Consider the following 21,337-nt stretch of genomic DNA (forward strand, 5'->3'; position numbering starts at 1 on the left):
ATTTGCCAGATAAAAAAACCGCACACAACAACCAACAATCATTAACCTATTCCCGGACTTCACAAAATGAACATGGTTGTCTCAGCTTGGTATTGAGGTAATTTAATAACATTCATATTCTTCTGCATTGTAGCAGCCATTTTTGTTTGATAACTGCAAGACTGGTAGCAAAGAGAGTAAAGCAACTGGTGACAGATAAATAATCCTACGCTCCTGAAAGGGGCTATGTCTAATGATCCACAACAACGCCCTTCACAAGCTGTGAAGCAGAATGCAATCAATGATTAGTCCTTGATTACAAGCCTTGGTCTTACATCTGTATTTAACCAGGAGGAGTAGCATTGTGGGAGCATACATGGCATTTACAATAGAGTATAAAGCTGTATTCTTCCAACACTGCCATTAGGATTTGACCTATATCCTGGGTTGCCAGGCAAGCTAGTACAATCTTCCTGGTGTGATGATGCAAATCACATAAAATTATAATTAATGACAAAATAAAGACTTTCCCCTCGGGGGCACACATAATTGCCATATGGTTATTAAGAGTAATTGCTCACAGATAGAGATATTTTTCCGCTCATTTAAATTCTTGAGTGAGAGATGAGCAAATTCAAAAATGCTATTTCATTTGCCTTGTAAACCATTATAGGAATTCTCAGACCTGAGACATACTAAAAAAATAAGACTCTCCACTAGACAAGTCACATTTTCTTATGCTGCTATGTCATAAATCCCATTGGGATCAATAGGGACTGTAACAGCCCAGTACCTTTGCAAATTTGACTAAGTTTATTGAAGGCATAGCTGTGGATTGGGTTTAACAGCTTAACTATGGGCATTTGCATTTGAAAAGTGTTGCCCAGGTCTTTGGAAATATCAAATGGGAATAGAGCATAGAAAGATTTAGTGTCACTAGACTGCTAGTAATCAGTTGATCTCTTTGAAATCATTATGTCCAGATCACATTACGTGCTAGCACAGCTTCTGCAGGCAAGACAAAGGCTGAACAACTTTTTATCCAGCGGAGCAGATAAAGTTTTCCCATCAACCGAAAGGTGGCCTCACTGAGAGCACCTAGTTTTAAGAGAGGTTTGATTTCCTTCTAGCGTTATTTAACATCTGGAAGACCCGCGGTTCTTGCACCAGCACTGTCACTTTTCACAGGAACATATTTTCAATTTAGTTAAGGTTGGATATTTCTCCTGAAGTGTTTTTCATGTATGTCAAGTAAAAGCTGGTGACTTCAGTGTATTTTCTGTAACTTCTATTTTTCATTTAAAAAAGAAAAAAAATAAATCTTTTCTTAACAATTCTAGCCTTTGGAGAGTGAAGCTCAGCTTCACAGTTATTGCATTTTCCTGTTTATTGCACTGCTCTATATTTGCATTGCTTGTAAATGTAGAAAAGGAAAAAAAAAAATACAAAATTTTGGCCAGTTCAGGATTAAGGCACAGGAATCCATTTTTCCTACGGCTTTTTAATGAATGGTGGAATTCTGAATGCTTTTGATTTAAATGTCAGCAAGTTCATAGACATAACAGAGAGAAGATAAAAGTACTCAGGATACGCTTCTGAACACAGATCAGCACCAGCAATTCCAGGAAAAATATCAGATAGAGTAAACGGTAGGAACATCTGCATGTGATTTACCCTCTTGAGAAAGTTATGAGGGAATTTGCACCACATGTTGACACTGCACTATTGGACCTTCTTCACAATCTATCAGTTAATAACTGAATGTGTAAAAATGGGCATCAGGATGGCAAATTCCAGTCTGCAGTTGCTAGGTATATACAAGGAGCAGCTTCATTAAGAAGCTTTGTACAGGGCCTAAGGTTTGTAAGTTCTTTGTAAGCCTTTTGTGACAAGCTTTCACGAGCATTTTCTACAAGATATGTAGCTTGCATTTACTGCCTGCTCTACAATCAATCAAAGAACACGAGAGCGATAGGATAATATCACTCAAAATAGAGAACAGATATTAAACACAGTTCACCCCTTCTCTGCGGTTTCAGGGAATGTTTGCTCCTGACATGGGTTTTTGAAACTGAATCAGAGCTTGCAGTCATAGTTAAGAAAAAAGGTTGTAGACCGCAGAAACTTTAAAACCAAATCAGATCTTGAAACCGTTCTGAAGGAAGGTATGTTGGGGAAGGCAGGTTAAGGAACTCAACACACAGCACCCAATAATATGTTTATCTGACTGCCAAAAGATCATTAATAAATTTCTCAACACTCCTACAAGGAGTCAATGGTGAGTCTGGAGCTGGGGAAATCCTAATACAAAAGTATTAATATAATACTTTATGAAATGGCTTTCACTCAGTTGCTTTTTATACTAACTAAAATCTCACCAGATGTGTTTGCACTTTAACAAGCTTAACTCCCTAAGACACTCTGAAGATGGAAATAGGCTCCTAAACAACACAGGCAGTCTTACGAATTTCAGTTTTCATCTTGAGTCCTTCTATCCATTAAATGTCAATCTGCAAACAAAATAATAATAATCTCACTTAATTATAAAGTTACCAGACTCCTGATGGTGATGCTGCAGGTACAGAGGTTCTAATTTAAAGGCACCTGTTAAATCTGATCTATTCTTCACCCTGTATAAAAAAAGAAAGACATCAAATTGAGAAATCTGAGAATTAAAATTGAAGGGATTAAATTTCCACAAGAAGCGAAGGCAAACTGAATGTGTTTAAACTGGCGCATTTCCTGAGCACAGCCTGTGCCATTTTCAGTGCTTTTTCACAGCCATATCAGTACTGTACTTACAAGTAGTTAAGTGTAAGGCTCAGCAGGAACGGGCAGCATGACTGCACGATTGCATATTTAAAAACAGACAAGAAACAGACACAGAGGATCTTTTTATGGTGATAGACACTCACACCAGAATGTGAGACTAGCTGAAGCAATGCTACTGTTTGCAGTCAACAGAAGTTGCCTTGAAATTACTGCAGTACAAAGCTGTGTGGGAAGAGCTGTGGCTTCCTAGACACCTTGCACAGCCACGGTGAGGCTTTATGGATGCTGTCCCTTGTCTCTCCATGCTGCACTGGTAGCAACTGGTAGGGATGAGCCACCAGGTCCAGACTTAGGCTTCTCTCTTGTACCACCCTGCCCTTAGCTGGGTCCAATATACAATAACTGACAAACATACTACAGCACAATGTAAAACTGAGAAGCATACCTTACTATTGCCAGCTAGTGCATGGTGTGGCTATACTGAGGTTCAAAGGCCAATGTGTCCCTTTTAGAGAGAACCAGCTATGTTTTGCCAGGAGGTAATAACAAGATTTTCCTGGTTTGTGCTTCACTCTGTGTGTAAGACTGACTCACCTCCACAAATGTTGGGGTTTACAGAGGCAAAAGAAGAAGAAACCAGAAATTAAAAAGGGAAAGACTGTAACAACATTGTATTAGGCCTATAAATATATTACAAAGTAATAATTATGTCAACACACAGACAGGCTTAATGACAAAAGTCCAAACCTTTTATGATTTTCTGTGCATCTCTTCCTGGGTTTTGATGTTTTAATATTTTCATGTAAAATTGTAAATGTCTAAGTAAAAATGTAATTTCCAATATTTTAGTGTGTATGGACAAATGCACAGGCCAAAACATAATCCCACTGTCATCCACATCTAGACTGTGTTCATAAAACATTTTATTCAAGCAAACAAAAAACCTTCCTCTCACTAATGGTTAGGAAAGTATGAAAATTAACAGTTATGTGCTTGCTTTCAGGTATGGAAAGTACATAGCTGAAGATAAGTAAGTTTATGCACATGAAAAAACAATAAAAGATATTCAGAATGCTCTCAATAGAAACAATAACATTTGTGTGCTGAAAATGTCCTGTAGACAAAAGGAAGAAACTATTAACTGAAAGCAGGTTTAATCACGGTAAATATTTTTAACAAACCCTAAATTGTTCTACACTAGTTTATTTGACATATTTGATTACTTGGATATATTCATGTTTCAGTAGTTTTCATTCTGTACGCAACTAATCTGAGTTACAAGCAATAACATCTATCACCTTGTGAAAGCTTCATTTCTTCTCCTGTAATATGCTGTGTTAAATGGAAGAGATAACTATTTTCCAGGAACATCTAGCTTAGAAGATACAAAAATGCTGCCATCTTGGACTTCCTTGGTGATGTTACTGCTATTTTAAAAGGTGGTGTCTGTTCCATCTGGGGACTTCACAGGTCTTAACCTGGCAACCATGAGAAACCATCAAAAAGCATTACTAAAATAAATCCAAAGCCATCAACGTATATGAACCAGTGAAGCTGCACCTCTATACTCCTTGTCTGGATTTCACCCTGTGTATTTAAACTTCTTTGCAATAACTGCTTGTGTGGTCTGGTAATGGACAGATGTGATGTTCTGAACTTTCTTGGCAACTACCCCTCGTTGACTGAAAAATTGTGAATATATATTTAAAAAATGCCTATGATAAGTTACATGTTTTTTAAGGCTTGATGTTACTCTAATAGATCTATTAAGATCTAACTTGAGCAGCAAAGATTCCTGTATTAAATACTCATAGTACAAAATGCACAACAAAAGTCCTGGTGAGTAAAAGCAGTGAAAATCTGAGAAGTTACTTACTTGGATTGTACATCTGCAGCTTTCAACAACCTCTATTCTATTCTATTCTCACTCTGTTCTGTGCATTTTTAATGATAGCTACAAGAACCAAAAAGATCACTTCATTTTATAAATCAACAGGAAAAGTTCAGTTCCACCTACCAATAAGCATTTTCTTAATGCACCTTCCTTCCAAATACTAAAATAACTTTCCTACACAAAATTTAACCCTTAAAACATGAAAGAAAGGCAAAAATATCAAGAAACACTGTTATTTTCACTATCTCTGGAAAAAAGAAACTTCTTCCTATTTTATAATATTCCAGAGTAACCGTCACTCAAGTCAAGCAAAACTGACCGGTAGTTTCAGGGCAAAGTCTCTAAAGGACCTTAACATTTGAATATGAAAAATATACCCCTCCTGAAGGGGCTATATTCATTTCCTTTATATCGGAAATTGACTGCTCTTTTCTGTACATTGAGAAGTCTGAGAATATTTTACAAAAGGTTTATAATGAAATTGCCTCCAAATGCCATCAGTGCTACTTATTACACTGAGTAGTTAAATAATTACATTACAGATTTAATATCTAGATTATCTTCATCAATTTACAAGGAAAAGAAATGGGAGTGTTTATTCAGAGAAGTGCTGAGGAGCCTATGTGGTTTAGAAGCCTGCCTGTCGATGGAACTCAGCTTAATTTGATTCTGAAATGGCGTTCACTGGTTACTGAACTCTTTCCAAATTATTACTATTACAATATCATCATTTATGCTTCTTGTGGGTCCTAAGAGGACTGTTTATCCTTCATAGTTGTTTTTTTTCTCATAAGTTCTTTCATCCTTTATTACTACATTTCACCTTTTCCAACAGTGTTGATAAGAGAAGTGAATCTGGGACACACGCCTTAGAAGTAGTTGAATGAGGGATTTGGCTTCCAGTCAAAGAGTTTAACTGTAAATGTATACTTCATTCTTATTAAATGAATAACACCTATACATAAATGCCTTGCTGCAATGAAACCTGAATGGCTGTAGCTGCGAAGCTTTTTGCTTTGAGTAATGAGACATGTTGCAAGGTCTCTTGAGATTCCTTGTAATGGAATCTTCCTACCTTATGAAAACAAGGATTTTATGCAATGGGTAACTAAGAAAAAGCAGAAAACAAAATGTAGAAAAATACTTTCTAAGTCTAAAGCGTAAGCTGTTCTAGGAAGATGCTAAAATTGCCTGGGATAGGAACATAAACTGACAGAGAGTGTGATTTGATATATGGTGGTTTTCTGGAAAGAGAGGTAAAACACTTTTAGCATAGTTCCACAGGGTTTTTGGGAAAACAGAATTAATAAGAAATTAAATCGGTAGGGAATAGACTCTGGCCCCAGACTGTTCTGCACACTACACGGAATGATGGTGTAGTGTCTGATTTCTGAGTGGCTACTTAGTTAACAATGTCATTGAGTGATGTGAAAAAGAAGGGGAAAAACTAGCAAAGGAGTTTCATCTCATTTCCATATACAGAAAGAAACAGCTAATTATGGGGTACTTATAAACCAGAGTCTGGATTAATCACTGCTACTAATGATGACTCAGCATCAAAATGGAAGCCGTTTGCTCTAAGAAAAAAAAAAAAAAAGAAACCCAACATAATGTCCTGGAATATTTGAAGTGCCTATGTCAGGAAAACAACTAAAGTAGGAAATGTAATGTCTTATCTGAATAATCTGCATACCTGTGGAAAAGTCAACTTTGCTGATATTAAAAGATATTAAAAGACATTAAAAAGATATTAAAAGGATATTAAAAGAGCCAAAGGTGAACTGGCAACTGAGTGATCACTGTCTCACATTTATTCTTTTAAACAAGGTGACCTTCTTAGAGATGATGTTTTAGAGTCTTCTAATGATCAGTTTTTCCTTCTTTTTGCAAATTTTTTTCTATTATAACTGAAATTAATGTTCACATTTATTTTGATAAATAGTCCCCATTTACTGAATAGCTGCTTTGCTAATAAGCATCATTAACCACTATACTGGTAGACACTAGGTTCTGGAGATCCAGATTGAGACACAACAGAATCGTCTTCCATGGGATGCTTTTGTTACTGCTATTATTACTGTTACGATCCTTTGCTTTGTTTCAAAGTATGTCCATGGGTTTCTGCTTTGGCATCGTTTTATATCAAAATGTTGTCTCTGCTGTCATCTGGGGAAATTGAAATTCAGTGCAAAATCCAAAGCATTTAAAAAGTCATTTGAGAGAATCAAGGCTCAAACAAAAAGAAAATTTATTGAAAATAAGAAAAAGCTCTGTTTAGCATGCTGTTCACTGCATTAACATCCTTAAATGATGTTTTTTCATGTATGTTTTAAACAGTCCCAAAATGGAGCAAGTATGAACCTGCAGACTTCTCAGGACTTCTCTTGGGAACATCATGCAGAGCTCAGGCCTATTTCAAAATTTCACTTTTTTGAAACTTATATTAAAAGAGTAAATTTTGTAAATCTTTACAAGAGTCAAAGCTACCCAGAATTCCTCATTCAATAGAGAAATGTAAATAAATGTCTACTGCTAGAAAGGCAGACTAATTGAACATGTGACTTTTGTCCCTTGTAATGTTTCCTTTTTACTGTAATACTTACCACATAGCAGAGCAATCAAAATTCACTAGGAGCCATTTATGAGGATTAAAGTTAAATGAATCTGCAAACTGAGAATGGATAAATAAAAAAACAGAGTTATGAAAGAGAAAAGGACCCATGTGCTAATGATGCAACTGCCAAATTGTCTGAGTACACCTTAACCAGGAATGAATTCCTGGATTCAGTCTTTATAGCTAACGCTCACACTGATGTGTCACCTGACTTACTAACTGTTGTAGGTAAACCTTCATTTATTTGGGGGACGGGATTCAGGCTAGGTGTGCAGCTAGGCTACTGGCATTATCAACATTTTGAGCATTTGCTAACAATTATACTTTACAGATACATATATTACAGAAAAGTATATATAGAGATTAGTGTAAACTAAAAAAAAATATCTGCATACTCAGGAACACCCACTGTGGTTCATATCTCAGTTCTCAAGAACGTTTCACTATGCTGTTTCCAAGAACATTAAACATATACACACAAAATTCATATATAAAGATTAATGATATATTTAGTTCAGAACCCCCTATCACATTCATTCATAAAATTACAACTGAACAGGAAATTATTTTTTTTTTTTTTTACTGCCAGAGTATTTTCTTTTAGCAGAAGTCATTTTTATCTAAGTCAAAAGAAAAACGGACACAGAATGAGCATTCACGATACATCTTTGTACACCATTTAACAGGTGTGTTTTACTCGATGTGTGTTTAAGCATAACATCAGAGGAAACCCACATAGGTAAGATGGTCATCCTATCGAAAAGCTTCGTCGGTGTTTTGCATTTTAACAAAGGCAGAAACCATTTGCCTTAAAAAAGAGATGGGGGCCTAGCAGCACCAGTGTCTGACTACTCCATATAGCACTTTTCTGTTCTCATTTGCTTCTCATAACCTTCCCTGTCATTTGTAAACAATTAATGATTGCTCTAATAAGATAAGATGGTCTGTCTCTCCGTCTATCCATACATCTGTCTAGCTATCTCCCTGTACTGTGTCAGGTACGAAACCTGTTCCTAGCTGTTAAATATTTACTCTTATGACAAATGCTGTCCCAGACGAGGGACGCGGTTTCATTTTCTTCAGGAACCAATAACAATAGTGTAAAAAATATTCCCCCACAGGAAATTACAACAAGCTTCATTTGCTGATAAAAGAAGAGACAGAAAGAAATGCTTTATTTGTGAGGGGGGTTTCCCTCCTCTTCTTCATTAGTCACTACCTATCAGTGCTGTGTTTAAACTTCTGGCTTTACCAAACAGCAATATTTTCTCCACTGACGTGGAAGACAAGGACTTATCTGACTGTCTGAGGAAAGCAGCAGGAAATTGAAGTATTCTTATCTAAGCAACTGAATGCCAGTAGCTCAGTAAGGGGTGGGGAAAGGAACAGGAGTGCTGTTGGGGAAATATTTCATTTAGCTGTCTTGGTTATTAAACCCTGTCTGTTCGAGATACAGCTACTGGCTGTGACTTTCAGGATATAAGCTAAAAATCAGACGTATCTTTTTTCTTTCTTTTTTCCTTTTTGTGTAATGTTATAAATGTGCCTTTCTGGATATTTGGGAAAAAGTTCCTCTTTCCTGTTTTGTAAAACACTTTGTTTCACTAGTTTTAATTCACTACTACTTGCTATTCTGAATGATATACTGTGGTAAGTATCATACTCCCAGAACAAAGCAGCAGAAATTACATAAACATAAGCAATGTAATTGAACATACAAGGATTTGTAGTGCAAACTGAAGTGCAGTGCACTCAAAGATTCTAGAAGAGCCATTAATGTCAGATGCATAAGAAATGCACAAATTCTATGGAAGAGCAAGATTTTAGCAGGCTGCTAGAGAAGAAATAGTTTATTCACCTCCACTCCGTTTAAAAGATGCCTGAATTCAGGGCAGATGAATGCACTCCCAGCATAGGCTGCATCAATATGCATCCAGATATTTTCCTTATTACCTAAATAAATAAAAAAAAAAAGCAATTGAATGGGAAATAAATTAAAGAGCAGATTAAAAACTCCTATTCATTTGCATGAGCCAAGTGCCTGAGAGATTTTTCTTTGTCGTCATTATTTTCCCAACTTAAAATTGAATTAAGAGATTAAGTGTTTCTACCATCTGGGTTTCTGTTAATACACAAAGATGTATACGCAACATATTCTTCTTCCTCCACACTTCTACAGTAATAGAGTCCTTTCATGTTTAGGTTTATCTTATTAATATTAAGCAACATAAAATATTAAACAATTTTGATTTAAGAACCATTATAAAATGTACTTTAAAAATACGTATCTAGAGGTGTAGTTATCCTTTCTATAGCATTAAAACTATCTACGCTGGCAAGAGGAGCTAGGGGTTTAGCTGTGCTCCCCACTTCTAACTCATGAATCACAAACACATGTTTTTAAACAGTATTTTTTTGTGTATTGGTATATGTGCATGTTCATGCTTTTGAACTATGTGCAGCAAGCTATTTATTTTAAGGACCAAGACACACAAGAGCAAGGACTGAAAGGTTAAGGAAGTATCAGTTTTGATTAGTCACTGAATGGTTTCTGCAGAAATATTTAAGCATTTAAGCCTCTTATGTATCCTCTGTAATTTAATATTCACACTCTGCTACAGATCACCTCTATTAATGCAAATGATAAGGATTCTGGCCTATAAGTTGATGACTGAAGCCCACATAACATCTTTACACTGGTCATCAAATAATTCTGAGGGGTATTTCCACATACAGAGGTATATCAATTCAAATCCAATTGGTCACCAAGTTCCTTCTGGAATGTGCATTCTTGTGAACTACATTCTATTTTTTGCATGAATATCTGAAAAAAAGCTAATGTTATTCATAACATCCATAACTTAGGTTTATTTGAAAACATGTTCGAAGTTCAACTGATTATGTATTTTTAAACATACTTGGTTTGAGACACTGCCTTTATTTCATAACTACTGCTCATGTATATTAAGAGGAAAAATTCATCTGCACACAGAAAAACTAGCATGAGCAGTGATGATGATTTGAGTAGTGTGCAATCTTTCTGCTGGTCTCTGCTGCTCAAGGAGGAAATCAGTGAGAGCAGTGGGTGAAACACACGATTAGCTGCCATACCTGGAAGTATAGGTGTCACTATTTTATTAGGCCAGGTCTATAGGAATAACCTGAACAGTAAAATAATTTCTAGCTGCTAAGCAGACTGCTAGAAACCTTTGTAGAAAGGAGGATTGGAAGAAACTGAGTCTGTGGGCCTTGAGCTGGAGGGCAGGAGACCTCACAGAGCAAGTCACCACCACAAAAGACCGAAGCGTTTTAGGCCCTACCTGAATAAATTAATAGAACATCAAATCTAGCTGTCTTTCTATGAGGGTGCTTCCAATTGCTCATAGTTATAAATTTCCTGCTCTAAATGCACACTTGAATAGATATGGTTCACTCCTGTTGCATTTTCATAGGGCAGCAAGTGTGTGCTTTTGGTCAAAGCTTGGCACAACAAACTATAGCACAGAAATACTTATGTAGAGTTCATGACTCGATCACTATAAACAGCCTGGCACATGTTCTATTCTCTTAAGAAAGAAACTGGGGAAGGGAGAGGGAGGATTAAGAAGAATATACTTGGATTTTTGGTGCATATTTCCCTGCTTTTCATAGTCATTAGAACCAAACAGAAGCAACACATTTGGTGCACAGGATAATTAGAATCCAGCTTTTCCATGTTCTTGACCATTGCTCTAGATGCACTTACATGTAAAAGGACTTGAAGAAAATTGTTACAAACTGAAGCACTTACAGTAATTTTTAACTGAGTGTTCCAAAATACACCCCACCCAGAAACCCTTGAGGCAAGGTCCTCTGTACACTATAAGAGTTTGAGAACGCAAGCTTGCTGCTTGACCTAATATTAGAAAGAAAACTGTAGCTGAAGGTCTCATCTATAAGTAGCCTTATTGAATTTGGGCACTCATGCTGCACAATGCCCTGGAAATGATTCAGCATGGCTGTAACTGGTATCTGCAGTTTTAGAAAGTAGCAGCATAGACTTACAGATAGGACCCAGTTCTAGCAGTTTGTCAAAGGAGCAGCAAGGTGTGGTTCCAAGTGTTGCACAGAACTGCAGAGCCAAACAGGCAAAAAAACAAAATATGTTAGAGCAAAGAATAGTATCAAATGAAAAAAACTGTCTGCAAAGGCAACAATCAATAGCATAAGTGATACAGGGCAAAAGAAATGGATTTTAGCAGCCAATAACCATCCTTCAGGGGAACTGTTGAGAATCAATTCTTTCAAAGCTCCCATAGGCATCTCTTGAAACAGATGCATAAAATCGAATGTTCATCTAAAATTGACTGACAAGTAATGCAACACAGTCACAGTATTACATTAATGCTATATTTTATATATTTCCCATGTGTTCCACATGCTTATCATGTGGCCCAATACTAACCTCACGTACACAATTATCACCATGATGATTTGCAGTTTGTAGTCTATAAGCAAGCTCTGAACTTGATCAACTTAAAGGTGCTGGAAGTGCTGTTGACAGAACTCATCATAAAAGGTTACTGCCTGAATTAAAGAGCCACAGCTCTGTAACAGACTTGTAACTGCTTTGTGCTCAACGGATCTGCAGCCTGCGACCTATTCACTAGTAGCATATTAGGTTTGCAAGATATATTGCCAGAGAAACATTTTCTCCCAGATTCATCCCAAAATACCAGAAACATCCTTCCTTCATTCAGTTGATGCCTCCTTTAATGTATCCTACTGCCTTATCAGTGGGCAAACGGCAGAAGCAACATAAATACTGTATTTTCACAGTAGAAAAAGAATATAACTAGGTGAAAATGAGTTGTGGTATCTTACTGGGAATATGCAGGTAGAATTGTAACCCCCCAAAACCAACTACCAAGTGCATATAAACTGACATTATTTTATTTTTCATTGCTACACTTCTGCTTTAAACACTTTGTCTCCTTTTTGCAAATGCTAATAAAGACTATGTTTGATTTCTGCCCTGCTCTGGATTTTTATACAACAGAAGACACTTCATAGGTTAAATAGGCAAATAAAATATGCTGGGTTTTAGTTAAGAGTATTAAGTTCAAAGGAATTGGATCATTTATCCAAGGTCACACACAACTATAATACAGCCAGGACATAACCATAAATACGTGAAATCCAGAATTTGGGGGGTTTATTTTTGTACTTCTGGTTACTTTTTCTGCCAAGTACACTGTCAGTGCACTGTCTTTTGCTTTCACTGTTTTTCCTTTCGTATTTGCAAGTAGCCACATTTTTTCTGTTGTGTGTCCACATCCCTTAGTGAACTCATGACAAGACCTATAAGAAGACAAAGGAACACCTAGATGATACCTGTCCATCCACAAGACCTTTCAAGAACAAAACCATACTGTCATAGCAAAACACAGGTACGATTATGCATTAAAACTCTATGCAGTGCAGTTTTGGGTCATAGCTCTGTACTGAGTACGTATGCAGAGCCTTTGGGTTCATTGCCCTCCCTTGTAGAAGGAGCGATGCCATGAGGGAAAGTTTCCAGTGATTCCTTCCCTGCACTGGACTTCTGTTGCCCATCCAACATGCCGAGTAACCTTCTATTTCTAAGCATCTGTTTAGTTTGTCCAGGACAGTAGGTTTTCCTGCTATACCATCTGTCATTGCTACATAGTTGTGGCGCTGCTGCAGAATGGGGACGTGTTGCCGATGACCAGCTGAGAGCTGCAGCTGGGGACAGGGTGGACTTTTGGCCTGTCTGTTACAGTCATCATGATGTGAGTAAACACTTCTTTAGTAAATGATTTTGCTCATGTCTGTGTTACCTGATGTGGCCTTATCTGCTTCAGCTTTTACTCTATCTCTAGCACAAGCTTTCTACTTCTGAGAAAAATAATTCCATGTTATTATGGCATTAGTAAATTGCTTGCCTAAATCCTATCATCTGTTTTAGCCTAATACCATGTTTCACTTGCCAAGTGTATGCTTTTTTCCTGTTCTGGCTTGGACATTCACATGCTGTCTCTCCCGCATTTCAGTGATACTTCTTTAATTCTAGGGGTTCCCATATTCAAACAATAACAGCTTTTTAAGGGAGGGTGTTTTTCCCCTCTTTTTTAAAAGGCAGTACACATTTGCACTAAGTATTTCTGCTCTAATTAGACAGAATGCTTGATAGCTACCAATATTTTACCCTTTATTTGTTCCCTTGAACACTCATCCTCATTCATAAATTGTCACCTGCTTTCAAGATAGAGATTTTATTGCCTTTTCACTTCTACCAGCTGTTGGATATTGTAGACTGTTACAAGCCATCTATGGTCACATCTTCAAGCAGGTCCTGTGCACATCTCAGAACCAAGAACTGGTTGCCCTTCTGGGGGTTCCCTAACTAGTCCTCTCAATACCTTCTCATGAGTTTTTAACATGCTTGTTTATTTTTGCTTTTCACATTTGCCATCAAGCTTTTTTTTCTTCTTTTCATTCTATGAAATAATGCAGCAACAGCACACAGAAAGGCCTGGCATCTTGACAAAAATAATCTGATTATGAGACAGAGAGTTGGATAAATGCGATAGGATTTTCATTCGCTAGTTCCAGGTTCTTAGAGAACTCACACAAATTGAGAGATGGCTGTTTCACTGCTCATCAAAATGGGTTTTTCAAAATTCCTAGGAAATCCCACACTAACATGAGCATTCAGTAAGATGAGCAAGTGGAGATGTATTCAAAAAGCCGGATATTTAAAACTACACATCCCAAGAATGCTGAACTAATCAATAATCTGTTGCTAGAGGTAAACCCCCTCTTTTAAGTACACTTTTGAACATTTCTGTATCTATATCATACACACCTCAGAGATATTTTAAATTGTTGTAGGGGGCTGAATTTTTCTGCTTAGTGGAAAGTACTCAGATAGTACTCTATTCATGAATTTATGTACACTCTTAGAGGAAGTCGTACCCTGTAAGCAGAGGCCTGATTCAATGTAGTCATATAAAACACTGAAAACATTTTATCCCTGACAGCACACATGTTCCCCCGACTTCACAATGACAGCAATATTAATAGCTATCATCATATTTCATTGCACCAATTAAAACTACCGGCTATGGGGAAAATATTATTCTAATTTTATAATAAAAAATAATAGGATTACTTTATATATATTTATAATAACAAATAATTATTAATAACAATTATAATTTCTTATAAAAGAAGAAAGGGAAAAATCAGTATGCTTTTCTAAATCAAGCTACTAAGAACCTGAGTTTGAAACAAATACAGCTCTGCAAATGAGCTGAACATTTTGCTGCTAACACATTTTCCTCTCAGAATAATCTAATCTTTACGCTGGGCCTTCCCATATTTCTGAGACACATGAGAAGAACAGAATCATTGCAGTGCCTTGAGGTACGTTTATGACCTCTCTGGAAGTTTACTCATCCTTTGAGGAAGGTTGCTTTTAAAAGATTGCAGGATAATTTTATTAAAAAAGAGGTAAGTTTGGTCTCTTTTCTTACTAAGGCGGCATGCATGGGTGGAGTCAAAATATATTTATTGCATTATTGTCCACCTCAGGTGTTCCCACAACCAGGACAAACCCAAGTTTCATCTTTGGCTGAACTGCAGATCTGCAAACTGGGTCACAAGAAATGGAAAGAAAAATCTGGGGTTTCTATATACAGAAAGAATAGGGGTTAACCCTAACAAAGAGTGGACTATAGACTTAGTTCTGCTTTTATACATATATTTTATGATAATATGTTGTAGACTTTCTGACAAAATTAGAGTGCAATTTTCTTGGCTAGTCCAGCAATTAAAATAATGACAGAGATTTCACAACAGAAAAGTTGCACATTATTGTTATTAGGGTTGTACTGCAGTTAAAGTATTCTCCTTCTAATTAGAATAAGCAGTATGTCGCTTCAGTAAGAGATTTTATGGTTCAAACATATGCTTGGTTGTTTAAATAATGGCTTATTCTGTAAAGCATACCTCAGTTTCTAACACAATTTTGTTGTCCTCTCTGCAGGAGTCTAAGCCTCAAAGCTACTTGATTTAACTCTCAGAAACCACTTCAAGTGACAGCATCTGCTCTTGTCAGGACTCTCATTACCCTGTCTCACTTCTACACAACAAATCTAACTCAATTTGTATCCTGTATAGCACTGGCAAAATCACATTTGTGCAAAGGGCGGGAGACAGGCTGCATCACAGAAATGGGACTGATGGCTCATATAGCCTGCAGGCCTCATCCTTTTCAGGTTGCGCTCTTCAAATTTGACTCAAGCCTGGTTGCTAATACAAAGCAGCAAAAGTGCTTGCATCAGTCATCTCATATACTACTTTTCTGAAATCAAGAGCTATGTCAGGAAACATGCATGAATCTTTATGATGCCTGAGAGCAATGACGCTCAATCTTTTCAACTGGAAGACCCCCTACAGCTTTTGAAAAATATGTGGACACATTTTGCACAGGCTCACCACAAAGCTTTTCATTTGCAATTAACTATAATGAGGCAGAACCTTCAATGTTCTCTTACCGTATATTTTCTCCTACTCAGTTGTTTGCCATCTTGCACTCAAGAGAACATCTGTGGCTTGAAGAAAACTGCAACAGTTTACTAAACCATTCAGTATTTTACAAACCAGTGATCATTCACAAACTGTGGATTAAAAAAACATCGCCCTGGACATCTGTACACGTCTCAAGAATGCTTCTTCCAAATAGGAACCCGTGGTCAGGATCTTAGTGTTAACTTCTACTGAAAAGATGGCTCCTCTGTCTCTCTAATTCTGATTTATTGTTTCCCAAGTGAGTCCAGATACAAACAGCCTGCTTCATAATATCCTGCAGATCATCATTCAGAAGAGTCATTTCATCTAGAATCAGAGAGATTTCATGCTGGGCCTTTGTTCAGCAGCAAGGCAATTATGTTATAGAAGCTTTATACTGGATGAGGTTGTTGATGTATATTGTACTATATATATGCCAGCTGCAATATATCAGTGTTGACTTATGAAAGATAGTGTAAAGCTCACAGGCCACTTAGACACATTCAAGTGAACTAGGCTTGAATGCAGTGGACTCTACACCTGAACTTAGCAGTGCTTTACTTGGTGGTCTCCATATCTGAGCATCCCGGTCAATGCTCATCCAAAGTACAGGCCTGTCTCAAGCTGGGAGCATATAGGGTCCAACTGAGAAAGGCATTTATGTGTGTGCTTAACCACCACTTAATGTTTGTAATTATTGACATGGTCATGACCTCAGCACATGCTTTAAAGCTCCCCGTTATCTGGTGGCCAGATGAAGGGCTGCATATCAGCCACCCTTGGAAATTGCTCCTCAGTAAATTGCAGCAACTTTAGTGCCTTAACATCGGACACGGTTAAGTGCTTTGTCTGCACAGTCTGGTTGCTTTGCTATGCAGAACTATATCTGTTTCAATTTCTGCGAAAGTATCTTGAAAGAGACAGATTAACACACATCTGAAATTTAAAGTCAAAAAAAGCAAACAAAAGCAGAGGTCTGGGTACACTAACTGGCAGCAGCCTTCAGTGAACAAAATTATATACACATTACTAGTGCTAAAAGATACTGATGGTGAATAGGAATCCAAAGACACATTTTAAAGACAATGCCTGTCCCCAAACAAGACTGACTGCCAAATCCTGTGTACATAAAAAGCAAACCTATAAATACCAGATGGCTGTAATGAGAGAACCTGTTTCACATCAAGCAAATTCGCCCCTTATTCTCCACTCACCTCTACAAGCAAAGGACTTCTATCAAGTTCAGGATAATAATTCCTCATTTATTCCTTAAATACAAGAGGAGAATCATGCCTACAAGGCACTGTAATTTGCTTGCATGTCCTTTTTAATCCTCTACAAAACTTTTTTTTTTTCTTTTCTTATAAGGGAGACCGCATCAGTTTGGATGCAGCCAAGATGTCTTCATTAGGAATGATCTCTCTGCTGCTGCAAGTCTCTTTAGGCAGAATTTCTTCTGTTAAACCTTTTGCTTTGATGTTGAATCACAGCCGTTAGTGAAGGATCAGTGAATACAGGGAGACAAGGAATAACATGGCATGAGGTGTTTCCTTGGCAATGTGCATATCTTTGGCACCAGAACAAAATAAAATTGCACCAAAATACTCAAGAACAAAAGAAATGGAAAGGCTTTTGAAATCTGCAAGCCAGAAAACAGAGCACTAATAGAGTGCATGGACTGTTGCTCAGCATGACAGAGAATTAACACACCTTTTGAGTTAAGAGGCCATCCATAAGGATAATGAGATCTAGTTTAATCTAAGCTGACATGTTTTATGTATACAAATAAATGGAAGACCTGGTACAGGCCATATGAACTCAGACCAGCCTCTACTGTCTTTGAAAGCCTGTTTTGCACAGCTAGGCAAACAGAGGAAGAACAACAACACTGAAATCACCCTTTGTAAAGATGTCACCGAACACATAAAAGAGAATTTTTATTTTCTCTTGCTACACATAAAAAAAATTAATAAGAAATAAATATTTATGAGCGGCAAGTTGCTTTTTTTTCCTAATGGACAAAAGATGAGGAAAAAACACATTAACTTTGCAGTTAGTGTATGGAGATATGATATAGTGCATAATATAAGATATTATGAGCTGGTACCATATAACAAAGAAATAAACCATACCTTATGGCACATCTCCATTTCAATAGGTGCTGCCCACAGAAGAAATTTCACTTGGGAATACCTAGAAATGCTTTGTTTCTCAGTCACAGTCTTATTATGTTGGAAAAAAAAAAATGATGGGAAGTGCTTGGTCATCCTAAGGACTCACTAGTTATAGTCAGACTAGAAATTAGCAGCATTCTGCACGTATCAAAACCACTTTTCAGCCTAGTCATCCTTATACTACATAAAAACAGACACTAAAGGTTAATAACAAGAAGAGTAAAAAGATTAAATTTTCAAGAGAGCTTGGTGAAATCTAAGCTTCTTTGTCCCACTTGGCACTTAACCATGAGTATAAGCAAACTTAATCCGCTAATTCTTCTGAAAACAGTTCATGGAAATTTAAGTCACTTTAGCCCTTCTCAAAATGTTACCACATGAAACTGAAGAAACAACCATCAAGTCAGACATGACTTTTCTGAAAAAATCGTGACATATTTTTGGCTGTCTCAAAAAATCCCATTTCTAAAGTCGTAGGTTTCTAAAATAGGGGTAGTTTTTTCTCCAGTTTTCCTTCAGTGGAGGCCAGTAAAAACATATTCTTGGTAGCATATTATACTCCTTAGACAGCCCACTTGCTTAGAAATGATCAAATAATTTTGTTGATGATGTACAGAGCTTACTTACTCCATGGGGGGAAAAAAAAACAAACAACAAAACAAACAAAAAACCCCCAAAACAAACAAACAAACAAAACACACAAAACCCCTACAAAGAAACAGAAAAACCCCTTACAACAATCCAAAACCAAAAGGCAAAATCTTGTTTTAACTTGAAATGCTGAGGAAGTTGGGGCTGTTCAGCCTGGAGAAGAGAAGGCTGCATGGGGACCTCATAGCAGCCTTCCAGTATCTGAAGGGGGCCTATAGGGATGCTGGGGAGGGTCTCTTCGTCAGGGACTGTAGTGACAGGACAAGGGGTAATGGGTTAAAACTTAAAAGGGGAAGTTTAAATTGGATATAAGGAGGAAATTCTTTCCTGTTATGGTGGTGAGGCACTGGAATCGGTTGCCCAGGGAGGTTGTGAGTGCTCCATCACTGGCGGTGTTCAAGGCCAGGTTGGATGAAGCCTTGTGTGGGATGGTTTAGTGTGAGGTGTCCCTGCCTATGGTAGGGGGGTTGGAACTAGATGATCTTGAGGTCCTTTCCAACCCTAACTGTTCTATGATTCTATGATTCTAATTGGGTGGTGTTCTGAACTGACAGGAAGAGTAGATCTGATAAGTAAGCAAATGTTCTTTTTGATCAGGTACTTATCATAGTAGGACCAAACTTTAGAATTTTATCCAATCTAACACTGTTTTATGTCAAAAAAGGGGGGATTATGAGCTTTTGCTGCTGAGATATAAACACATTGCTTTTGCTAGACTGCTGTGGAAGCAGAAATCTCTGGAAAGAATGGACAAATAACAAGAAAGGATGACACCTAGAGCTTCCACCATTAGAGACAAGTCACATATTCACAAATACCTGCCTGACAATGTCTGATCTCGATGATACTTCAGTATATTACGGAGGTTCATTTCTTTGCTACAGTAGTGAGGAGGGGAAACTACTGTTTCTTCAAAATATTTAAGTGTGAGATACCATCATTTAATTTCATGCTTTTAAACTTGTTTTGTGAGTAAATTAGAACCTGAAAAATAAAGATATAACTTTTTAAAAATGGCAGTTCAGAATTCAAGTGTTAGGAGATTATAACACTGCAACTAAAAAATTCACTTCCATTTATTCAGCTGTCTAATATAACCTCAAGTCCTTTTAAAACATCATTTTTGCTGTGAAGGGCAGCCAGTTGCTCAAATTCGTTTATCTTCCTGCACAGAAAGGTGTATTTAGAACACTCATGGAACCTATCCTAGTATTCTAGCTAGGCTGCCTATTGATCCCACTGTTAGGGATTAGATCATCTATTCACGTCAAAAATAGCTTATCAGAAGCAATAAATCCACTGATTAATTAAATCCAGTACTCACGAAGAATGGGATAAGACCAGAAGCTTTGTCTTCATCCAAAACTTTCTTTAGGGCTGAACCACGAACACTAAATGTATCATCTGAAGAAATACTTTTAATCTTCACACCCCCAATTAGTGTGGCCCTTTCCACGGATGAATGAGCCTACAAGGAAATGGAGACATTTTAAGACAGATACTTTTTATTGGACTGTAAGAAGTTAATTTGAATTTAAAAATAAAATAACGATTTCCTTGAAGTAAATCAATACTTGAGATCCTGGGACTGTTGCTGGTATGTAACAAACAAACACATACCTCTCCCTCTTTCATACAGATAGCCATATGGACACACATGCATATATACACATACATACACACACACACACAAAATACACTAATGGAAACCCTGAAGTATTCTTGAGACTATTGCCATGGCATCATTCAGACAAGAGTTCAATCAGCCTTAGAGAGAGCTTTAATTAACATGTTCACAGTTAGGTAGGAGTGATTAAGAGCTTCGGGATTTGGCTCTAAATCAACCAAAAGACATGCAGATAATCAGCTTGCCTGATAACGATTCAGTTGCTTACTACCATATTTTTATGGCATACAGTGTTGCAGAACTCTAAAAAGTTAATGTCATGGTATGGTATAGAGTGAGATATTTTCTTACATGATAATCTTTTTAGATTACACACTGACTAAATCATGGCTCAATCATTCATTCATTTTGTTAGCCAAGTAAGGACCATTCCCAATACATTATTTTATTTATAGCCCACTTGATCTGAATTCTCCAGAAATAGTATTTTTAGAACATGAAGTACATATTAGTAAATAAAATCAAACTTATCACTAAAAAGTTCTTATAAATTTGTGAAGTACAATAATAACTTTAGCCACAAAATACTCTCCTTTAGAGCATGGCTAACCCCCAAAAAAGCAATTTTACCTTTCATCTTCTACAATTCACTAATTGCCATTAATTTGAATAATTCCTCACCTTTTCATATTGTGACTGTTCTCATTCTTAATCTCCGTCCTACTCTTATTAGTTTTTGCTACTGCCTACAAGAGTACTTACTAATTCTATTCTAATTTAGCATATAATCACAGAAAAGATTAAGCTAAAGCACAGGCTGAACAAGACCAGATGAAGATAGAAGTTTCTGTCTTTCAACTTCATATTCGCCTGGAATGACAAGGCAGATTTACTCTCAGCTTGCATCTCAGCACTGTCTCTTGTTAAAGTACTTTGGTAAACTAATCAAGCAACAACTTGAGAAAAATTGGAAGTCTAGACTTGAAATATAACTTTTCAAGCAGAAAACAATGTGTGTACCATAGCAATACCATACTTCATTCAAGTGTACA

General features: G+C 37.0%; 1 protein-coding gene across 6 annotated transcripts in view; it reads right to left on the reverse strand.

The window, feature by feature from the left end:
• DDC (dopa decarboxylase) overlaps positions 1–21,337 on the reverse strand; it is a 90,562-nt gene that overhangs the window by 17,529 nt on the left and 51,696 nt on the right. For all 6 annotated transcript variants that reach the window (XM_065667709.1, XM_065667713.1, XM_065667708.1 and 3 more), the window contains 5 exons: positions 19,983–20,126; positions 11,304–11,370; positions 9,118–9,212; positions 7,249–7,316; positions 2,533–2,609 (listed from right to left, as the gene is read on the reverse strand). In XM_065667709.1, coding sequence (XP_065523781.1) covers positions 2,533–2,609; positions 7,249–7,316; positions 9,118–9,212; positions 11,304–11,370; positions 19,983–20,126 — 451 coding nt within the window. The remainder of the gene's footprint in view (positions 1–2,532; positions 2,610–7,248; positions 7,317–9,117; positions 9,213–11,303; positions 11,371–19,982; positions 20,127–21,337) is intronic.

The sequence above is a fragment of the Lathamus discolor genome, chromosome 2 (assembly GCF_037157495.1).
Source record: "Lathamus discolor isolate bLatDis1 chromosome 2, bLatDis1.hap1, whole genome shotgun sequence".
NCBI classification, from domain to species: Eukaryota; Metazoa; Chordata; class Aves; order Psittaciformes; family Psittacidae; genus Lathamus; species Lathamus discolor.